A 23,324-nucleotide genomic window follows, 5' to 3' on the forward strand; every position below is an offset into this window, starting at 1 on the left:
GTGCACTCTGCACAAATTCAAACGGCTGGAGGCATACTTACAGCATTGCTGCATATTTAAATGGAAGTATCTGTTCTGTTCTTTGCAAAAGTTTAATGGCAAAGTCCTTCTCTCTATTAAATTAGCAGAAGCTTTACTATGGGGTTGAGTTGGAATCAAGATCAGATTCTAGAAACAAATATTAAAACCCCAGAATTTAGAAAAAAATCAGAAATCATAATGTTGCATACACTATTATACATATACATACATCCCCACCCTGTATCTGTACGCTAGACCACTGGAAAGCTAATTATAGTGAAGAAAGTGGCCAATGGCCCAGCTAGGGAGGGTTTTCACGGGAACATATCCCCTCAGTCTGCGCTCAGTAGTGGTTCACCTGATAAAAACCAGGCTGTGTATTACCACTGATTATTGTGATTACTGTAGCACTTGAGCTTTACGTATCCACTCAAGCCCACAGTTGTCCAGCATACATAATCTTCTGCTTGTGAACGTGCTACTGAGCCAGCCCTGCTGGAAAGAGGTTTTTAAGCACTTTTGAGACCATTGCATTGTATACGTCTTGAGCTCAGGGGACAGCGCAAGGGGAAACGTCTGTTGGATCTTGTCACAGCTCTGCTTTTTCCTCCTTTTCCAATTAAACTTGGTGTCATTTCCTCACATTTCTAGCAGTGCAATTGTTTGCTGTTTTGGTGAGGAATTACAAGTTAATTACCCACGTAGTCATGATCTCATTGCCGCTGACAGTGCCTCTATCATCTGTGAGATCAGAGAAGAAATGTTTTCACATAAATGGTGTAGCCTTTGCTGAAATGTTAACTTTTATGCTGTCAGACGGATTTTATTAATTTTTCAAACGAGAACTTATTTTTGCCCTTATACTGTTAAGCTACACTATCTTGCAGGCTTAATTTATTGAAAAATTAGTAGTGCCAGCTTTGCTTCCAGAGACTAGAATCTAACATTCTGTTTACCATGAATTAAATTCAGCCTTGCACACAAGGCCTGAATAAGAGATAGGTGCTATATAAACACCCCTTTGCTCCCCGCTCCCCTCAGAGGCCCGTGAGGCGGTATTTAGGCGGTATAATAAGTATGACGGCCTTCGGACTGAGTTTGATTTAAGGACAAGCACCATTTGACTGCAAGGTGGTTTGCGGCCACGGCCCCTGGGCGTGTGGCACAGCAGGCGCCGGGGCCTGGGGCCACCCGGCACCCCCAGGGCTCGAATGCTGACAGAGGGTAGCGCGCCTCTCTCCATTTTGAAGGGCGGGGAAGGAGTGTGGGGCTTCGGCTGGCAACAACCTGTGAAATTTCACCGGTCCCATGGGAGTGATGCCGGGAAAACCGCTCGCGCACGGCAGCTTTCCCTCCGCCAGCGGCCACGGCAGTCAACGGCCCAAACCCGCGGGGCGCAGGAAAATGGCGGAGGCCTCCCGCGGTGCGGGGACGCCCTGAGGTAACGCCCGTGCTCCCTCCCGCAGGGCTGTCCGTCTTGTGCACCCTGCCCGCCGCTCTTCACAGGAATAACTGCTTATTCCACAAAAATAACCTTTTTTTTTTTTCCCCCCGCACACTCGGGCCTTTATGCGTGCGTTGCACGGGCCCGCCCTCCCACTCTTTTAATTTTATTATTCATTTTCGTGCCGGCTGTACGAGGGCCGCCCGCCCCGCCACGCTCCGGCGGCCACGCCTTGGCCCCGCCCCCCGGGCGACGTCCGCCAATGGGTCCGCGAGCTGCCGGTGACGCGGCGCGAGGGTCCCGCCCCCTCGCCGGCCGCGCGCGGCGCCTTTAAGGCTTGGCGGTTTCTGTTTTGCTCCGCGGGCGCGGGGGCTGCGCGGCCGCCGCCATCATGGAGCCGCAGCCCGACAGCCTGGAGGGGTGGGTGGCCGTGCGCGACACCGCCTTCGTCGAGCCTCAGCCGTCGCGGCTCCGCTTCCTCGTGGGCTGGAACGGCGTGGAGGGCGCGTTCGCCGTGACCTGCCACGGCCGGGCGGAGGCGCGGGCCCCGCAGAGCTGGGCCGGCCTCTTCTCGGCGCCGGCCCTGCGCGGCATCCACCGGCAGCTGGCGGCCGTCTGTCCGCGCCTGGAGCCCGCCTTCCCCGCGCTGCCGCCCACGCTGCCCGGCGCCGCCGCCGCCGCCGGCGGGCTCTGGGCCGTGCTGTTCCCCGGCGGCGCGGCGCCGGGCGAGGCCGAGGTGCAGGAGCTGTGCCGGGAGCTGGAGCTCTACCTGGGCTGGGCCCTGGAGCTCTGCGGTGGCCGTGTGGTGCTGGACGCCCTCTTCGCCCCCGACCGCTGCTGCGACGACGAGTACTTCGAGAGTCTCCACGAGCTCCGCGGGAGGGCCCTGCGCGGCCACCTGGCCCGGGCCAAGGAGGCCCTGCGGCGGGTACGGGCCCCGGGGCCGGGCGGGGGGGCGGAGGGGCCGCCCCGCAGCGCCGGCGGGGCCTGAGGGGGCCAGTGGCCTGGGCCGGCACCGCTGAGGGGGCCAGCAGGCGCCTCTGGCCTGGCCTGGGTCCGCTCACCTGAGGGAGCACAGCGGCCTGAGGCTGTCCCTGAGGGGTGCGGGGTGGGGATGCTGCAGGGCCACCCCCTGCTCTCCCTGCTGGCAGAAAAAGGTTTCCCTCGGTGTTGGACTGCCTTCACTGTTTCGTGCTGCAGCACAGCTCCCAGGTGCACCCGTCTGAGCCTCAGCTTTAGCACCTCTTGCTCACCTGGGAGTTGCACGCGTGAGGCTGGCAGCCTCTGCTGCAAGAGCTTCAGTTGCCCAGGTCAGACTCACGTTTGGGTAATGTGAGCGAGGGTGACCAAGTCACTAATACCATCTTGCTCACGGTATTGTCCAATATTCAGATTAGTGCTTACACAAACACTTTTTTGATGGTCTGGAAAGAGCTAAGTCAACTTTCTCAAGTACTGAGTGTCATCAGTCTTTGTAAGTGCTACTTTATTAAGTGGGGAATAAGCCAGCTCCGGGTGGGCAGTCAGTATAAGACATTGGGGTGCTTACTTAAGCTGCAAGTGCTCCTACAAAAACACATTGCTAAAAATACCCAGCAGTGTTGTGCAATGGGTGGAATGGTAACCAAAAGGGAGAGTACAATCATGCTCTAATTTTCTAACCTCCCTATGAAGGTCTCCGACTGCCTGTTTGCGGTAATACCTATAACTAGGGAATTCTCAGTCAGGTTTTTTATTAAAACCAAACTTAGCCATGGACCTATGCCAAATAGGTGTTTTGTAGCCAAAGAGATTGTGTTGGGTTTTTTTTAGGCCAGAATCTGACACTTATGATTGTACAAACTAATGATGACGTTAGCCCTTTCTCCCTTTAGTACCGTAAGTTTCTTCTTGCTGTAGATGTGTTCCTGGATTTTTTTCCCAGGAAGAAGTAAGCACGAATTTAAAGGATGGTATCTAGTAACGTGGTTGCAATTAGGACATAGGTATGTTAAACAAGAGTTAGAGATACTTGAAGCTCACCACTGTGTTGCTGCTATAGTTTACTTGCAGTATCTGTTTGCAGTCTATTTCCTGGCAAAGTAAGCTGAAAGGTATTTTATGAAAATGACCGTGCTTTGGAGGAAAGTTAAGACAGTTGGCTCTAGCCTTCTGTTAACTCTTTCAGTATTTAAAAGCTGTAACAACGTTACTATTTCAGAAAGACACTGTTTTAAAAAAGACAACTTCAGTTTACATGAACTTCATGTACAATGCTGTATACAAAAGCTATCGTTTCTGTAACTGACTATAACAGTTCACGGCCCGGTTAGAAATACATTCTAGCCACCATGCTCTTTTGCAAGCAACACAAGCATGTACAGCCATGTGGCAGTTTGGGGTTTGGTGGTTGAGTGTAACTCAGTGCCAGTTACTCTGCTATTTCCAACTATATTTTAGATATGGCTGTTGTGGTTTAACACGCTATAAAGTGGTGGTGTATTTGCAGGCCTAACAGGGACATAAATTCATTATATATTGCAGTCTAGACCAAGTTATGCAAGATTCAAGAAATAAAACCTGCCTCTTCTGGCACCAAACTAGCCTTAAGTATCAGAGCATCCTTCTCGCCTTTTTATGTCCATGTCCTTCTCAAATACTTCATCTTCTGGGCCAGGAAACTAATTCTGAAGAATGCAGAAGATACCGGTACAAGGTGGAAGAGAGTAGTATTGTGTAAATACCTCTTTTTTGCATGTGTGTTCAAAGACAAAGGAAAAAACCCAGGAGCGATACTGTTAAAACAACCAGAGGAGTCAGTTGGGCTAATGGCGAACCAGAATTCTATGAAAAGAATATCAAATTGTGTAAAAGCAAGGATTTTACTTTAAAACAGACAAGATGTCACCCCCCCAACCCCCTGTCCCCCCAAAAAAACCCACCTCACAACTCCAAACCCTTGTAATGAATGTCTCATGAGTTGACTTTAAAATTTCACTAATACTTCCCCTCTACTCACTACTTCCCCTCTACTCACTATAAACATTCTCCAGGAGCAGCGTGACCCTTGCTGCTTGCTTTGAGTATGGGAACCAGAAAGTGAACTGTCGTGTTTCTGTTTGGCTTTGACAGTGGGGAAACAGCAGGCTGTTAAATTGCTGCAGGTGGGCCCTGGGGACTGTGTCTGAGCTACCACGAGCTCCTGGGGAAGCCTAAGGGGCCGTGGGACTTCTGGGATTATCAGCAACGTTACAGTTCAGATCCTCTTGTTCCCCTGTCCCACCTGTGCCAGGCCTGGGGGGAGATGGGTGGGAAATGCCCTTGAGCTGACTTCCACAGATTTTTCCCTGGGGAAATGCCTCCACAGCTGGGAACTTTGCTCCTCCTGTCTTACCCCGACTCGGCTGGCAAGAGCAAAGGCGATGGTTTAATTTCGGTGCTTTTCAATTGCAACACAATCAAGCTTATGTTTCTAATGCTTTTTCTCATTGTTGTAGCACCAAACACCCACTGTTCCCTTCCCTCCTTACAGCGCTGTAGAGCAAACACTGTCCTTCCAGGAAGGTCTGTGTTTCTCAGTGGAACTTAGCTGTGTTCTCTCAGCTGGCTTGCTCTATCCTGGCACACAGAATGCACCATGGTCTCTGCTAGCTGCTGTCAAAGAAAAATCTTTGAAGCTTTGATTGGTACCAGTAAACAAATGCAATTGAGGGGAAGTTTCCAACTTTGTATTTGTCATAGAAGCAAATAAAGACCTTAAATAAGGACTAGCGTATCAGAAAGGCGGTGGTTCCATGGAAGAATTACAAAGTGTAGTATCACTAGAACTGAGATTAGAATAAACTATTATAAATTATACAAATGTTAAAAGAATTTAACTGCAGGGTATATCAGGAGTAGAAACCTGTTTCTGTATTCTTATTTATAAATGGAAATCTGATTTTTCTATGCCCGAAGTCAGAAATTCTGGATCCAGAAACTCATTTCATATTAGCAGGCATTTAGTAGTTGTGGAAGCAGTGCAAGAGCTAGTTTAAGAATACCTTACTTGTCCTTCCAGTACACAGACTTCCCCAGTTTCCCATTTGTGTTTATAAAAAGCAAGTCATCTGCACATAGCTATTAGAATTTCTGCGGTGGAAGCCCTAGGCGTGATATTCCTTGCAGTCTCCCAGTGCAATATGCAGCAATTAGTGCTTTTAACAGTGTGGTGTTAAAGATACGTCCAGCTAGGGGTGGCTGCTGAATGCCTGGCGTACACCTCCTGTGTCGTGGGAAGTCTTGCCTGTTCGTCGAGTGACAAACGGCAGGTCCTTTCCACGAAAGCTCGTCAGCAGTCAGCACACACGAATGCAAAGCAGCTAAGTCTGATTTACCTTTTATCCCGCTAGGTTCTTCAGCAGCATAAAAATGCTGACACGATGGTGGCTTTGATGAAGGTTTATGAAGAAGAAGACGAAGCTTATCAGGATTTGGTCACCATGGCAACACAATTCTACCAGTATTTACTGCAGCCCTTCAGAGATATGCGTGAGCTGGCGACACTGTACAAACTGGAAATCCTGGTAGGTCTGCCTTTACAAAGTGAAAGGCCAAGTTACATAGTAGGGCATCAGCTGCTCTTGGAGCAGTTTAGGCTCAAATCACTTAATATTCCCTACTTCTGTCTGTACCTACTTTTTTTGACCCTGTCAAGCCACCAAACGTGACTGAGAAATTCAAAGCTAGGGCAGAACCGCTCTCAGAGTCCGTGGTATTGGCTTGAATAGAACTGCAGCTGTCTTCCCACCAGTGTCCCACTTCCCTCTGTTTTGAGGAATTAAAAGGAAAAGATCTCCAAGCTCCACCTCTCTGGGGTTTACTCTCTGGTAGGCTGTATTTACAGCGATCTAAGCAGCCTTCGTTGTGCCACCTTCAGTGGGATTAGTTTGCGACATTGAGAATGCCATCACCCAGCAATGCTGATGCACCAGATCAGCTCAGTTGTGGTGGTAGAACAGAAGGCAGAGGAGACCTTACCACAGAAAGCAGCTTTCTATTGCTGCTACAGCCTGCTAGAAGTACAGATTAAAACATGTCAGTTGTCACTTCGTTCATTTAATTTTTATGTGCATCTTAAACTGGAAGCACACACTGAAATTTATGATGCCCCTGGAAAAGACAGCTATCTACTATTTTGATTTTTCCTTAAATAGTCTGTTAAAATTAAAGTGAGCTGTTAATGTTCTAGAAAAGAGCACAACAGTTTTAAGTTTAGACTAAGGTTCTTGGATACTGAAGGTCTAAATCTGTGAAGATAAAATATCTAGTATGCTGTACTGAAAATTAAAGTGAAAATTGGAATAGGTGAAACACAAAGTTTGTTTCTGTATAAAAAAAACTCAGAAGGATGTTTAGGCTCATTTGAAATCTAATTCTTTAAAAAAAAAATTTGAATACTAATCTTGTACCCATGTACCCTTTGTGGACTTGAAAATACTCTCTTATGTTTCTTTCCTATATCCCTGTTCCTGTGTGAAAGAACTGCCAAACTGGAGAACCTGACAGTGCAATGTGCTGTCAACACGTGGGGAAAAATAGAAGAGAACATTGCACGTAGAAGAGTGCTTTTGAGTTACTTTTAGTAACAACTAAAAACACTTGTGTTGGACATGATTTTTAAGATGATAGTTTAAAAATATTTTAAGAAATAAATTAATCCAGAGTTAAGCGTGAAGTCATAATTGTGGAACAAAGGTTCTGAGTTAGCCCAGAGAAGGAAGAACAACGCAACACACAGGCATGAATAGTGATTCACTTTGTGTCGGGTGAGGGGTCACGTTTGCCACCGTGCTCTGCCTTGCTTGAAATGTCTCTACGTATAGCATAATGTGGGCAGCACCACTGTGGTAATCAGTTGGCAACTGAGAATTTTGTCTCCTTGCAGAAATCTTTGCAGTATGATAATTTGGGGCCTAAAAGAGTAGCAGCTTTGCAGAAAGATGCTGAAGAATGGACTAAGCGAGCCGAGAATGCTGTGTGCTCCATTCAGGATATCACTGTGAACTACTTCAAGGAAACTGTAAAGGCTCTGGCAGGTAATCAGAATGATTTACACAAAAGGTTGTGTAAACACTTGACTTAGGGAACTGAGAGCTCTTTTTGTCACCTTTGATGATCTCTCTCTGCAGACCCTGAGGTTAGGATGAGTGTCCAGCTTAAGAAAGCAGCATTTTATTCACTTAAGATTTGTATCTTTTAACCAATTTGGTTTACAGCTTGCATTTGGCTTGCACACAAACATTATCAAGGCCTGAGACTTACGGCTGCAAACCTCTGAACAAAAACCATGCACACTTTTAACGCTTGATAAGCAAGCCTCAAGGATTTCAGCATGTTAACTGAGTAGATCGCTGTGTAACCGTTAAGGCATGTTTCCATGGTACAATGAAGTATTTTACTTACATATATAAAGTCATAAATTCAACCTTTTAGTCTTGTAACTTCTAAAGAAGCTCCAGAAATTGTTTAATAGCATCAGCATTTTTAGTACTGCAGCTATAGTAGAAACACACAAGGGCTATTAGTACACTGCATTTCTCATCTCGTATTGCAATGTTTTAATCCGCAGCAATGCACAAACAGATGGAACAAGATCAGGAAAGATTTGGTAAAACTACCTGGGCATCAGCTTTGCCACGACTAGAAAATCTGAAGTGTATGTTAGCTAAAGAAACCCTTCAGCATCTGAGGGCAAGAGAGTTGTGCCTGAAACAGAAGAGAGCTGGCATTCAGAAAAACGTAAGACCTTGAAAAGCCACCTTTTCTGTCACTGTTTTGTGAAGGGCTGATCAAAACCTACCGAAGTGGTCATGGGAGTACACTTTCAAAGTCTTTGTCTATGAAACAGCTTAGGTTTTCAACATGGTTTTAAGTTGCGGAAAAATGCGTGTCTCCAGTTTTTTAAAGTTGCTCCTGCACATATGAGGACACTTAGCAAAGGTTAAGATACGTGCTTTTACAGTTCAAGTGTCATGTTAGCATTTGTGATATTAACCTTTAAAATTGTTAGTTTTAGGGAGAGAAAGACCAGATATTATTTTCAGAGGACACTGCAAAATAAAGATACTTATTGAATTTTAATCTTCTGATCTTCTTGATTTGATGCCATCTAACTGCTGCTAGGAGTACCTGATATTTATTTTCCGAGAGTAGTGTACTGCACCATATATAATTGTTTTCAGGAGCAGTATTATTTGTGCAGATTATGATGAAGTCTTTCTTGGTAGACTTAAGGTAAAATTACACTTCAGGTTAGTAAGGCGCTCTGCCCCTCTGAGTTTCTGCTCCAAGCCATTTCTAATGATCTGTTGTTTCCATACCAGAGCACCTCAGCAGCTGCCAGTTAGGCCAGGCTCCGTACAGGTATTTGTGCATCCATGCATGTTTCATGTGTGCATATTTTATTATTAATGCTTTTTATTTTCTATTTGGGGCTGTACAGATGGAGAACCTCAGTGAACAAGAAGAGAATCTAACTGTAGTGGAGGAGCTGGAAATACAGTATTATGAAACGCAGCTGGAATTATATAATGTACAGCTTGAAGTACTGAAACATGAAGAGATGCTGCTTATTGTACAGTTGGACACTTTGAGGAGACAGATTAAAGGTAAGAACAAGCAAATATTTAAGCACATATCCAAAACAGGAGTGATATAGCCTGCTCTCTTTTCACTTAAGGAAAAAAAAAAGATGATTATCACTGCTCAGGTCTTGATAGTAGAAAGCATCACTGGAAAACATTGATGCCGTGGCACCATCTGATATTTTGTCTTCTGACTAATTAGACACTAATTTGAAAAAAAAAGCCACACTGGTAGCTCATCTTGACAGCAGCTGTGATATGTGCATGCATTGGTTTAGCGTATGGAATAACTTATATTGAAAATACTTAACTGCTCTCGTAGTTACAGGATCTATGCATAGAAACTGTGGATATCATGACCGGCTGAAATGGGTCCTGAAATTCGTCACAAATGTGTTGTAATTTAACATGTAGAAATTGCAACATCCTGTAATGACAAAAAGAGGTGATTATAGCTAGGTGGTACTTGAGTACTGCTATATTGCAGTTTAAGTGTCTCTTCGTAACATATTTATGACCAAATTAGGCACCAGTCTTGCTTATGCTTATTTGTGCTTAGGAATTCTCTATTACTGTGTACACTGTGAAGTAAACATTGCTCCTGCTTGTTGCATAATTAAAACCTGGTAAATAGTAAAATAAGTCACCCAGTGTTGATCAGAACAGTCTTCAGTTTTCCAGGAAAACTCCAGTTGGTGAAGGTAGGAGTTAAAGCACAGAGAGACATTTGAAAGAGGAAGCGAAATAACAACAAATGCTAACAGCATAAATTTGATCCTGCAAAGCACCCCTGTGAGTAACATCACATGTTTGCGTAAGACTTTGAAGGACCAAGCTCGGCTCTGGAGCATTACACTGTCTAGTAACTAACTCACTGCCTTCAGTGGCTTTTAAAATGTCATTAGTTCTTTAAATGTTTAAATAACTGTGGCAATTTTTGGGTTTTTAAAAAAATGCCAAATGCCTTTTTAGAGAAACAGGATGAAGTTGTTTACTATGATACATGTGAAAATCCTGAGGAGCTCCAGGTCATTGAGCAGACAATGGGACAACATTACGCTAACTTGTCAGAAATGACGATGCTGAGGCAGAAGACTAAGCAGTTGGAGACAAAGCGTGGGACTGTCTGTGCGAGGAGAGCCTACCTCAGGAACAAAAAAGTAAATGCAGTCCTGGAGATGTGCATTTTCTTCAGCTGTTGTCTTGAATCACGAGGGATGGACAGGAAACAAGTAGGGAAGCTTTGGGTGGAGCGTACAAGATGATACGTGACTCAATGCCAAGGCTGCCGAACAGAAAGAGGGGCAATGTGATTTTAAGCCAGCTTTACACTCCACTGTGTGGTGCATGTGCCTCTCTAGTTTATTAAGAGAGCACAGACTTACATGGGTGACCCAGGAGGTGTTTCCCCCATCAGCTAAACCTTACCAGAGCCCTGCTGTGGCCAGCTGGAGCTTTGCCCTGGCAGCCTTTTACAAATCAGCTGCAGTACAGGAGGAAACCTGGCCTGCAATGAAGGAAGCTGCAGTGACAGAACAATCCACACAGTGATGCTTACTTTGCCTTTGAATGGGAGGGAGGGGAAAATTTAACTGCTGCAATTCTCTCTCCAGCCTCTCGGTTCTGTGCAAAGGGCAGTTTTTTCCTTTGTTTCCCATGTAGAGCAGAACACTAGGAAGACACAAGTGAGATCACAGTTGACTCTCATGAACCTTCCCAGTGAACCCTTACACCTGCGCAGTCCTGCTGGGGCAGAGAGTTTAAGCTCAAGTCTGTCTGGCCTTTTACCCCTCACTAGCCTGGACAAAATGGGAATGACATTGGAAATGGTTTTTGAGCCATCATTTGTCTCTTGCTTGCAACTGCTTCCTCGGCAGACACTTCCTTTGCTTCTGTTTTCATTCACTTAATTACTGTCTGTTGGTTATATAACACTAAAGCCAAATGCCAGATGATTTGCAAACGCTTACCCAGCCATGTGGATAATCCCCCTCTGTACAGTGACAAATAGCGACTCCCAGAGAAAATACTGAAGCCTGCAGCTTCTCTGCAGCACTTTGTAACTAATGGAAGGTACCCCTGTTAGGCATTCATTGTGCTTCCCATACCTTTGCTTCCCCGGCTTTTGAACTTGGGAGCTATGGCAAATAAGGGACAGGGGGAAAGTAGCCTTGTATTTTTGTAATGCCCTGCTAGCTTCCCTCTTGCCTTCTTCCTCATGTCTTTGCACCCCTTCCCTCCAGCTGGTACCTGGGTGAAATTTCTTCAGAGCTTGTTTCTGCTTTTTTTTTTCTTTATTCTCTTTTTTTTTAACCTAAATGTGAGACAGAGGGATTGGTTCAGATCTGGGTATATTTCCTCTGCAGCATGAATAACTCTATCACTAATTAGGAGAACAAAAGATCCCATTGGCTTTAGCCATGAAGGAGACCCACAGATTTCACCTTCAGGGTCTCACATCTGTCGCTGGTTGAGCTTAGCCATCCTTCTTGGCACAGCCAAGCACTTGGCCTTGGTCGCTGTTTAGTGGCTTGAGCACAGGAGTTAATGGCACAGATGGTGCACGGTAAATGTGAACTAACCAAGGGTTGCATGAATTTTGCTGTTCTACCAGGATCAATGTGAAGCAAGCCATCGGCAGAGACTGCAACAGGCAGAAGAGAGCAAAAAACGCTTCCAGCAGCATCACAGCATACAGATAGTGAGTACTGAATAGCAGCCTTGGAGAATCTGGCAGCTGCTTGTTTTCACACACTAATGCTCACTTACTTGTGTTTTAATGCAGAAGAGAGACAAGCAAAAAGAGGAGGAGAAAAAGAAAAAAGCTTGGATAAGCCAGGAACGTCAGAAAACACTGGAGAGGCTGAAAACATTCAGAGAGGCAAGTACTGTGAACTACAGTAGTCCTAAATGGTGTCAGAACACAGCATCAGAAAGTAGCCATAGCTCACCTGTGAGCACGGTGCAAATCAGAGACCACCATTTGGATAGCCTAAAATCGGATTGTGTGTAATGAGTCAAGAGGATTAAATCCACTGAGGATATAGTTTCCAGATGCCAAACCTGTTGCAAAGAATACAAGTGAGGAAATGGCTTTGAAAGAAATACCTTGGTATTCATTTAAATCTGTTCAGGGTTGAATTTTCTGCTTGAATGGGTGAGTGGGACAGGTCTGTACTCTGTGGCTTTTTGTCTCTTTGGGGTTGATGTTTTGGCCAGTCCAATGGAGATGTGACCTCCTGCCTTATGATTTGTTTTTCAGAAGTGTCCAGCTCATGTTGTTCTGAAAACATCTCGTCCCCAGCATCTCAGTCCCAAGTTGCCACGAAGTGTCGCTCAGCAGGTCGCAGTACTGTCCCCTCCACCTTTGTCGAGAGCAAGGGCAGCCCCAGAGCAGCCAAAGAGCATACTGCTAGTAGAAGCCAAAGAATCAAAAGCTTCACATCGGAATACCCCAGCAGATATCCCTGTCCGGATTTTTGTTACTGATGGTGACACAGAGCAACAAAAGCACAGCGAGAGATTGACGGTCTCTCCGTCCTCCCCCCCCCTCCCACCTCCTCCGCCCCCTCCTCCTTTACCCCCTCCTCCCCCACCTCCCCCCTTACCTCTCCAGTTAAAGACACCATCAGCCACAGAGGATAAGCCACTTCCCCTTAGCTCCGATAGCCCTACAGAAAGCCCTGCACTGCACAAACAGGATGACTCATCCAGGAGGCCTATAAATAATTACATAGGTAAGAAGGCTTACATCGACTGGTGGTTTTTTTTCTTCATTTCCTGTATTCTTCTGTTCTCCCTCTCTCTGGTCCTCGACAGGAATAGCGTGCAGTCTTGCTCAAGAGAACGAAGCTCTTGGAAAGCTTAGTCTAAGGAACCACATACAATAACACTGACCATAACTCAGGATGTTAAATGAGTAACAATGATTTGTGTATCCCGTTTGATACACTTCACAGGGTCCTGATGCTGAGAGTGTGTGACTCAGCGTTTTTGGGGAAGTGCTGTCAAATTGGATAGGTCGATCTTTTAGGACATTTGGACTTGAATCTCTGCTGGAATCCTACATTTATTAAGTACAGCCTTACAAGTTAGTTTAAACCACGCTTAATCACAGCACTACTGGTTCTGTGGAGATCTTAATTCAGGACCCGCATTTCTTATGAGACTGAAAATCCTACTGCTGTGATAGGCAGGAAGGTGTCAGAAGAAATGCCAAGGAGAGGGGGTTCTTTCATGTTCGGTGAGAAGCAACTTTTATTGCCAGGTTTGTTCTTGCCACAATTTTGCAACATTTGAACCAAATGTGATATTTTGATTGAGGATTAATCACCTGTCCAGTCAGAAGACCACTGTGGGTAAATTTGTGGTTGTACTAAGGCTACATTTCAGTGTTTATGATTTATGTGCTACAGAGCTGGCAGTTAGGATGCTTGCGTTTCTAAGGTATGCACAGCCTGTGTCCACTTACAATTTACTCGGTTTCTAAATAAAGGTTTCTTAAGAGAATTCCTGCAGAATTCAACCAGGATTTGAAAGGCTGATGGATAGCTTTGGCATACTAACATTCCTAGGGCAAAAATTCTGTTCTGTTACACCTCTGCTTTGGTAGCAAGATCATGCTGGTGTAATTGAAGGCTGAACTCAGCAATTGAAACAGTAGTTTGAATGAGAATAGAGCTCAGCAGCCTCCCGAGGCTGCACTGGTTACATCCTGCTAACAGGCTTATTTTTTATCTCTAAAGCAAGTAGGTATTTTGACTGTGTCAGGGAGATTGATCTGAGTTGGAAGGCAGCAATTTTTATTGGCATTTTTCACAGTGGAGCTTATGCTAGAATGAAGCATGTCTTTAAATGTGGTACGTTCCTTTTTCTTTTCAGACTATTCACAATACATCTAAGCAGTCTTTGTATCCTCCCAGTTGAGGGGCAAACCACAGGCAGACGTACCAAGGAAAGTTCAGCATTTTCAGTTCTTCCAAGGTGTGGGGAAGTACAAGCAGCTGAAGGGCTGAGACGCAGTCAGGTTACCGTGGCAAACTGCTGTGCATCGAGTGGATCAGTGTGCGGACTTCAGTCTGGGAGGTCCATGGGATAACTCTGCCACAGATACTCTTAAGAAGCTTTGATTAGCAACAGGAGTTGTACACCAGAGTAGTCTGATTCCTACTGGAACAGCCTTGCTAGTAGCTAATATTTATTACCGTTCACAGCCTAACATTGATGTCCTTTCATTATTTTTGGATAAGAGAAATCCCTTTTTGGTTTTTGGAGAGATCCGATTGGTTGTTTACGCCTATTTCATGAAGAAAACCAGCGTGCTAATTGCTGTGATAGTAATCGATAAAATACTGCCGCAGGAACTTACTGAAACAGCTTCATAAACAGGTTGTTTTTAGCTACACGTGGGCTACTCATGTCTTTGCACATGAAAAGCCAGGAGAGGTTCATATTCTGGTGTTGAAAATATTGTCTGTAATGTGTTAACGTACTTTCCAAGGGGAACTTCTTTTATAATTTGTTAGTCTGACTAGTCTTTTACCAGGCAGCCCATTTGATTAATGGACTTAAGACTTCCTTACCTGAAGGCTTTGTAAGACAACTTGATGGATCTTTGCTTGATCCTTTTCTGGCATCTCAGTCTCTGAAGGTACCACAGGATTTCGCAGAATGTTACATTTCAGGTGCTTGATGTTAATCACATAACCTTCTGTGCACTGCGCATGGCAAAAGTACTTCTAGCTGTGAGGCACAGATGGTCTGAACCTACGGCTGTAGGAGTCAACTGCTGTCCAGGGAAACTTGCCTCCCTGTCCGACAGTCTGAAGCTACCAACAAGGAATCCAACAGAAAGAGTAAAACACAAATTACAGTGTGCATCAAGAGAACTAGTGGAAGCTCTCTCAGTATGGTGTCCTTTATGGTCTGAAGTTCAGAAACATACGCCTGAGATTTAAATCATGTTGTAAAATGGGAATTATTTTTTAAGTCCGTACAGAAAAGAGCTGCCTGCCTGCCTGCCTGCTTAGGGCCTGATCTGGCTCCCACTGGCTTCAGTGGTGCAGTTTCAAGCCCTTCTACTCAAATTCTTTCATTTTTCTCTTGGCTGAGCAAAAATGCAATTGGCAGTCTCAGCAGGCGTCTGAGCAAGCTAGGAGGAATGGTAGATTGTTTCTAATACTGAAGGCAAGAGATTTTTTTGGTTCAATGAGATTTTTTTGAAAGCCCATAAAGTTGTAATGAAAAAGAAGCATCCTCCTTTGTGTATAATTTCTTCCTTAGAGCACAACCTCGTGTAATGTTGGAGAGGTGTTGGATTCTCAATTCAAGATAGAAGAGCTTTAACTGCTTTTTAAAAGCAGTTCCAGAGCCTGGTGTTGCAGAACCTTGAAAGAGTCTGTGCCAGAACAGACCAGTCTTTTTCCTGTCTCTAGCAAAGATGAAGGGAAGAACCCTGAACGCTTGGTAGGGTTTTATACCTCTAAGTGTAGTTGTCTTGTTCTTTCTTCTGGTAACAATAGATTTATCTGTTGCAGGTTCCATGGACGAGGTTTTGGCTTCTCTGAAACGCGGTGAAGTTCACCTTCGCAAAGCGGAACAGCCAAATCCGTATGCCTCTGTAAAAGACAACATCCTCTCTGCCATAAGGCAAGGAGTTAAACTAAGAAAAGTGAATCGAGATACTGAGAAAGATGTCAGTAAAGGATCCACTAATGAGCTAGAGAGAAGCATTAAGGCAGCCATCCAGAGAATTAAGAAAGTGTCTGCTGATTCTGAAGAAGAGGAGAACAATGATCAGAATAATGGAGAATGGGACAGCTAACCAATTCAGAGTAACAGACTTACTGACTGGAACAGAATGTGTGTGTCTCATTTTGCACATTGTGGAAGACTGTCCCTTTCAAAATGAAAGAACAGTGTGATTGTGTGTGTTCTCATAGTCCAAAATGTCTTGTAAAGTAAAAGAATCCTGTTGATTTTCTATAGGAGCTGCAGATTCTTATTTTTGCATGAGAAATCATACTCCAAATTATGCTTGCATTAATAGGTATTTCTGGCTCAACCATGTAGAGTTTTCACCACATCCGAAGACAGCTAAAATGTTGGATTGAAACATACATTATTTAGGTTGTTACTACACAGTAGTTAATGCTATCACAACGAAGTTTAAGGAGTGAAAAACTAACTGAAAATCTATTTTGTCAGATAAAAGTAGAACCAAATCCGTGGTGATAGAGGCAGACCAGAAAACTTAGCGTAATCTGGAACCTCTCATTCCTACCTCCATTGTCCAGAAAATTCCTTAACATTTTGCTTGTCTAATACAGCTCTCTCTCAAATAAGTATGTATCTCAAATGGATACTCCGTTTATCATTATGTTATAAAATGTGCACTTATGAATGGGTTTGATAATGCTGATGGGGAAAATTAGTATCAAGTTTGAAATAAACACTACTGTAGTAATTACTGAAAAGTTTACTTTTTAGCTGGAAGCTTAAATATGGAGAATTTTTAGATGCTAAGTGGTTTTTCATACATCTACATTTGCAATGAACTGTTGGCATGAAAGAAAGAGCCAAAATATTGTATATAATTTCTGGGATCTAGCCCTGTAATACAGAGCTGCATTTCTCCACTGAGAACGTCGATACATGTTTATAGCTACTCTCATGAATTTAAATTACCTGATAGCCTTATAAATGGCAGATATTTGCATTGTGCCTGGAACCTGACTGTTTAAAAATTCAGCTACATTCAATTTAGAGGCTGTTTCTATTTTGGGTAGATGGTGACAAAAATGACTCAAAGTTCCTTTTGGAGTTTATACTGACCCTTAATAAAAATACATCCTGACAGAAGAAGTGCATTCAGTGTGCTGTCATTTTAGGATACTGCTGTGAGGTAAGCGTTACTTACACCATGGTACTCTGGTTTTTGGTAGCAAGTGGCAGCCATACAGCAGCTGCGCTCTCACTAACGGTATATGTAAATGCCCTTATTTTCTCAAATATTTATGAATTGTAATTTGGTAACAAAATTGCAAATACGGTGCTTTAATTCCCTGTTTTACTGTAGAGTAGCAGATCTGTTTAATCAGCACAGTAAATATGTGTGCAACAGTTTTCATGCGAGAAGCAGAAGCAGCAGCTGGGGGTTCATTTTTTACTGTTTCAGCACCTACTGCTATTTGGAAGTCAGAAAAAAACGACTTTTTTTTTTTTTTGTCCACCGCCATCAAACCGAACGGAGACAAAAGCGGCAGCAGCACAGGTCAGTTCTTACTCAACACTTCTGACACGGTGTCTGCGGAGGGGAGCTGGCGGGCACGATGCCGCAGCGCGCCCACGCCACCCTGCCTGCCCCTGAGCTCGACCTGGGTGCGAGGGCCAGGCTGAACTGGGGGGGGAGCAGGGGCGGATTTATTGCACGTTCAGGCTTCAGCATCCCAAATGCCGAATGCTCCCCATAGACTGGAACTGAGGACAAAATCTGGTCCTTCGAGAGCGGAGATCTCTTCCCCAGGGTTACCCTGGGCAGAGGGGGTGCTCGGCCAGCGGCGCGGGGAGGGCGGAGGGGGGCTGGTGCTGGGGCTGACAGCTGCTGTCACGCACGCTGTGCCCTTTGGCAGTGCAGTTATTTAAAGCCGAGGGAAAGGGCGCAGAGGCTCAGCTGCCTTCCCGCGGCTGGTCCCTCCTGCCAAATGGCAGCTCAGAGTCCAGGGCAGAGCCCTTCGCCGTTTTATTACTATGATTGAATTCTCAGCTACAGTGCTAGGGAGTTAAATGCAGCAGTTTAAAATATGCAGAGAATAAGTGAGTCGCAATTTCTCCAACAAATCTTACAGCTTTTGTGTGTTTAGCAGCAGCAATTTTATGCGGAGGAGGCCGTCTGAGTAACAGTGACACTGGACAGTGATTTCTCCTACCTAGAGTTTTCTTTTGCAGCCGTGCCTGAAGCTCAGGTAGGGGCTGATCTCAGGTGTTCAACAGAGCTCTGTACATCCCAGGCTTAAAAACTTCCTTAAAAGCCCACTCAGAAACCACCTGAATGCACCTGTTCTCTGAAGCCCACTTTGTTTGCAGTATGGCCAACAGACCTGCTCTGTGAAAAATGTGCTGCAGCAATCTTCCAGTTGGCGTGGAAGACCTCACCTGTATCAAGTATCCTTGCCGCTTGGTTCACTACCAAAATTTGAAGGATGCTACTCAGCAGAGAATGAGCCCTGATGGGAACAGGGCTCCCAGGACGCAGAGCAGCGCTTGCACAGCCGCAGCGCCAGGGGACGATGGTGGGGTCCCGGCCATGCCCGCGGGTGCAGCTCCTGGCAAGATGCAGCCGCTGGAGCACCAATGCTCCTGGATGTCAGAAACATGACCAGGGAAAACACCGAAAGCACTGGCGTTAGCCTCAAGAAGAGAGCAGTCTTCAAATACGGAAGAGGCTGCTGCAAAGAGGAGGGGAGTAATTTGTTCTGCGTGTTCACAGGGAGATAACGGGCTTAAATTACAGCCAGAAGGATCAGGTCAATGGTAGGAAAACCTTTCTAACAGTGAGAGCAGAGAGGTGCAGGGACAGACTGCCTGGGAAGGTAGTGGAGTTTCTGTCACTGGCAATCTTTAAAAGCAGGTTAGACAAACACACCCTGAGGTGCTGGTGGTATTGCTGACGCGCTGCGGCAGGGAGAGGTTTGCAGCCTGTGGCCAGCCGATGCATGTGAGCTCTTCGTTGTACTGCCTTGAGGCTCAGTTTGCTCCGTGGCAGAAGCCACAGCTCGTTTTCTGAGAGATGCCCAAATGTAAGAAGAATGAAATAAAACCTTACTGAATCACCCTCAGATTCTTCTTCTGGCTCTCCACGACTATGACCTGTCCTGTGCCGCTGGCACTGGCCTGCGGAGGGAATAGTCGGTAGGAAATGGTCCCAGTGCCCCGAGGCTGATTTACGCCAGGTTGATGGGGCGCTCAAGAGAAGCAACCTGCAAGTGTCGAGAGGAGAGAGGCCTTAACCTGGATTTGAGCTCAGGCTTCAGCAGCCGCCTTCCCGCCTCGGCATGCTCTGGCAGGTTCGGTGCAGCTGCTGGTGCCACGCGCGTTCAGCGACGTGCAAGGGCTGATGGACAAAATGGCAGAAACTGGAGTGGCGGGTTGGCTCCGCGATGACCGGCTCTACCAGACTAGATTAATATTAAACCTGAAAAACTGCTGCGACAGCTTTTTGACATTTAATACCCTTCTTAAACTATCTCACCCTGGGCTAGTAAATGAATCCCTCAGTGGGAATAGTCTGCCCTGACTGTCCGGCTGCAGAAATTGATTTGTTTAAACTGAAAAAATACAGTTGTCTGGTTTTAAAGAGTTAATAATGCACAGATTTGCCGGAAAGCCCGGTAATGAGGTAAAGAGATCAATTTCTATAAATCAGTATGGCTGTGGCTTGTGATCTCTCTAACTAGATGTGGGCAGTCCAGACAGCAGCTGCCAGTATTTTCAGGGAGGTTTGAAGTTAATGTATTCAAAGACTACTTAGTCTGACTAAAAGAATTTCACTTTGAAATCCCAGTGCTTTGATCACAAAAAGAGAAGAGTCGCGGCAAAGTTACCCGGCGCGCAGAGCACCGTGGCCGTAGCTGGTAATGCCACTGCAGCTATGGATTTGTCAGCATTTCTGTCGACGTGCCGCTTTCTGGGATTTATGAAGCTCCTCCATAACCAACCCCCCAGTTCAGCACACAGGGCTGACTCACAAACTGGATACTGACTTTTTTTTTTTTCCCCTCTGCAAAATGGTATTGAATCAAGTGAATCAAGTCTGAGTGTGAACACTCTGAAGTGATCCAGACTCCGATCTTACAGGGGCTCGAGCAAGTATGTCACTTCACTCACGCACGTTCAAAGAGCCTCTCTGAATTAATTTAATACTGTTTGGAAACTGATGCTGATTTATATAATGTGCTTGCACAGAGATAGCCTGTCCTCCCCTGTGGGCTTCTCGGCAACAGGAGACACCTCACCCCCGTCTGCAGGTCGTGGAGTTACTGCTGTTTGCACAGGGACGGGGAATGTGCCTGGAGCTGGGAGATGCCCGGTCCTTACCACTAGTGCTTGGAACTGCGGGCGTTTCTATATACAGAGAACTATAAACATGCTATAAAAGTACTTCACCTAATATCAAATTGTGTTAAAAATGCCAAAGCCTACCTCCATTCAAACCACATGCGTTTCCTTCTCCTTGGCTGTTTTCTAAGCCGCACGGTTGGAAGCGGCTGGTGTGCTGCGTGAGCAGCCTGCTCGCCCGCGCGAGCCACGCAGTGCCTGAACGCTGCAGGCATCCGCCTTTCTCTGCCTTCCGGTTAAAACCAAGAGAAAAAAAAAAAAACCCAAACACTAAATTTCTGTTTCTACCAAAAATCAAGGTTTAACCTGGTCTTTACAGGGCCTTTCCTCCTCTCCCCCTCGCAGAGCAGCCAGCCCGGGGGTGTCTCTCCCCGCCACCCTGCCAGCCCACCTGGGCCAGGGCTGAAATCCCAGCGGTGCCGCCGCCGCTGTGCAGCCACCACCGGCCTCCTGCTGCCCCTCGTGTCCGAGAGGCCACAGAAACCCTGTGGGACTACCGGGACTAGTGAACGTGCCTGGGTTTGAAGCGGTGCCCGGGAAGGTTTGCAGGTCAGTGCCCACGGTCCGTCCTTCAATCACTTCCACTCACTTCTTTTAGTCCTTAAAACAAAAAGATGCACATGTACACCAGGACACCAGGAGCCAGAGGGAAAAAGATGATCGGTATGAAGGCATTCATTAGGCCTAAAAAAAAAAGATGGGAAATGCTTCTTTTTTCAGTCCTCTTTTACAAAGAAGAGATTGGTAGATAAAAGTATGCACCCTTCGGAGAAAATGAGATCTAATGCCATGCATGCCTTCACTTGAAAAGCATGGGTTTTAATTCCAAAACTTTCTGTTTGCATCTGAGAGCACATCTGTGCACTACACACCATAATAACGTGATACTGGTAGGAAAGAGGGACACACCGTTTCAATTAAACCCGTGGTGATGATAAAAGGTGGATGGTATTGAAGACATCTTTTAATAAATGCCACAGCAAACCTTGGCAGCAAAAGCAGCTCAGAACAATATGTGAATGAATCCCTGGGGGAAACACACACTCGAAACTGCTCCAGAACATGGCATTTTTTTTTTTTCCTGGCAAAAAGGGATGTGATTTTCATTCTCAGCATGTCATACTCAGCTGAAAGCAAGAAGCAGCACAATTAAATCTGCTCAGGTAGCAGTGACATTAACAGCTCAGCTACTTGTGAAAATGCTGTGTAAAACAAGCCGTCTTTAGCAAGCCATTGCTCTTGCAGTAAGAGTGAGCCACAAACTGCTCAGAAAACATATTTTGCAAAACTACAGTTGCTCATTTTCCACTAGATCCCCCTCCTGCTGCAGATCCCCAGCAAAGCACTGAGGGCAGGGGTGAAACGCAGCCTCCCCGGGCGGCTGGCTACAGGTAAACGGGGTCGTGTGGCTGCGGCTCGGGGCCAGCCCTGAACGAGGGTGCACAGGCAGCACCCCAGCCCACCCCACCCCGACCCACAGCAACATACAGCGCTGCCCTGCTAGTAGCCGAAGGGCGAGCAGCCTGGGGAAATGCTGACCAGGCTGCAGCTTGGGGAAGAAACTCAATGTCCTACTGGGAGACTGGCCCACATGAAAGAGTCGGTTAATCACTCTTGGTGTCATAAAGACATTTGCAGCTCCCCTCTGCCCCAAGGCAATGGTCTAAACACCATCCCATGGATGCCCTTGCAGAACCGAAAGGTATTTCGCTGCGAACCAGCAGCAGCCTCTGCTCCGCCCCCGGTTTCCATCCTCTTCTCACCGAGAAGGGGTTGAAAGGCAGGCAGCCAGCTCCGACGCCAGCAGCGTGGTATCCACACGTCTCGGCACTGTGGCAGTGGGCAGTGCAGACACTGGGGGTGACGAAATGAATCTGTCCCACTCCTGGAGACGCGCTCGAATCACTATTCATCAGCAAGTGAGTCACTGCCCTTCCCACGGTCTCTTCCTGTGAAGCAGAGGTGACAGCAAAATAGGATCAAGCTCCTACGCTTCCCCCAGCCTGCACGGAGAGTTCTGCTCCGTCCCCTCCCTCCCGAGCCGGCAGGCCCGCTATTTTGGAATAAAAAAAAGTACTGAAAAGTGTGCATGAGTGTGCAGGCACACAGAGTGGTGAAGCAGAAGTGCATCTTGTCCGCTGTGCCGAAAGGAGCACTTTGCACGTGTAAATGATCCGGGAAGCATCTGCTGAAGGGAAAAGGGCTGGACGCCGGGGAGACACAGCCTGTCTGTGTGACACGCCTGTTCCCTCCCGGCATTGCTCACCGATGACCGCCGGTGCCTCTGCCTGCACGCGAGGCAGCTGCCAGCGCCCCTAAGGGCAGGGTCTCCCCACACCATAGCCGGTGGCAGAAATGGGGCTGGCTCTGTGGACCAGCCTCCATCCCTGCGGGATGACTGCCAGCAACAGCGGCGGCATTCCCCAGGGCGATGCGAATGGCAGTCTAGCAGGCCTAGACTGCAGTCATCTGTATATCTATAATGAGCTTTACATGGGCAAGGAGACATGTGGAGCAGAGGTGAAGCAGGCATCTAGAGACAAGCGATGTTTTCCCGTGACACAGGTCTGCTGAGCTCCCGCAGGCTCCGCCGCAGTTGCCTGGTGTGACCCAAAGGAGGCTTTGGGATGAGGCACGCCAGTAGTGCTCCACATTTTGCACAAAATAAGCCAATTTGCAAGACCAGGTCAGCCCAAATTCATTTGCTGAAACATTGTGCTTCTCGGTCCCTGTTTGCACACTCCCATCAGTGCTAGTGTTGGCTTCTATATGTATTTATCACACACGGCAACAAGGAGTTGCACATCAGTAATAGCCTAGCCATGTCTTCATATTTCTTTTCTGAAGAGGAGCTAACTGTGATCAGCAGTGTTTGTTTATCCAGAAAGTATAAAAAAAAATCAAATCCATTACAGCAGCCATATCTGAAGAAAATTGCCCAGAGTTTGTTCAAAACCCTCTGCAGCTCAGAGGTTTCACCTTCTGTCTCCAGTACCCAGTTACGAGATACAAAAGTAGGGCAGCTGAGGCTGTGGATTGCCAAGGGGTGCTGCACCTCACCTTACGGGGGGGACCAGGATACAGACCCTGGCTGTCTTTCTTCTGAACCGGTAAGGCATACAAAATGTTAAACCCTATGA

The 23,324-nt window shown here is 46.3% G+C and overlaps 1 protein-coding gene across 1 annotated transcript; it reads left to right on the forward strand.

The window, feature by feature from the left end:
• Positions 1-1,841: 1,841 nt before the first annotated feature.
• WHAMM (WASP homolog associated with actin, golgi membranes and microtubules) lies at positions 1,842-16,932 on the forward strand. Its single transcript, XM_076347865.1, has 10 exons — positions 1,842-2,393; positions 5,836-6,009; positions 7,371-7,521; positions 8,055-8,224; positions 8,928-9,093; positions 10,042-10,229; positions 11,684-11,770; positions 11,855-11,950; positions 12,332-12,806; positions 15,606-16,932. The coding sequence occupies exons 1-10, from the start codon at positions 1,857-1,859 to the stop codon at positions 15,890-15,892; spliced, it is 2,331 nt and encodes a 776-aa protein (XP_076203980.1). The 5' UTR covers positions 1,842-1,856; the 3' UTR covers positions 15,893-16,932.
• The last annotated feature ends 6,392 nt before the right edge of the window (positions 16,933-23,324 follow it).

This window comes from Aptenodytes patagonicus, chromosome 10 (assembly GCF_965638725.1).
Source record: "Aptenodytes patagonicus chromosome 10, bAptPat1.pri.cur, whole genome shotgun sequence".
Taxonomy (NCBI): Eukaryota; Metazoa; Chordata; class Aves; order Sphenisciformes; family Spheniscidae; genus Aptenodytes; species Aptenodytes patagonicus.

Coding starts and splice junctions, on each gene's coding strand:
- WHAMM (XM_076347865.1), top strand. CDS start 1,857: ATGGAGCCGCAGCCCGACAGCCTGGAGGGGTGGGTGGCCGTGCGCGAC. Junction 7,522..8,054: donor AACTGTAAAGGCTCTGGCAG/GTAATCAGAATG, acceptor TTTAATCCGCAG/CAATGCACAAACAGATGGAA. Junction 10,230..11,683: donor CCTACCTCAGGAACAAAAAA/GTAAATGCAGTC, acceptor CTGTTCTACCAG/GATCAATGTGAAGCAAGCCA.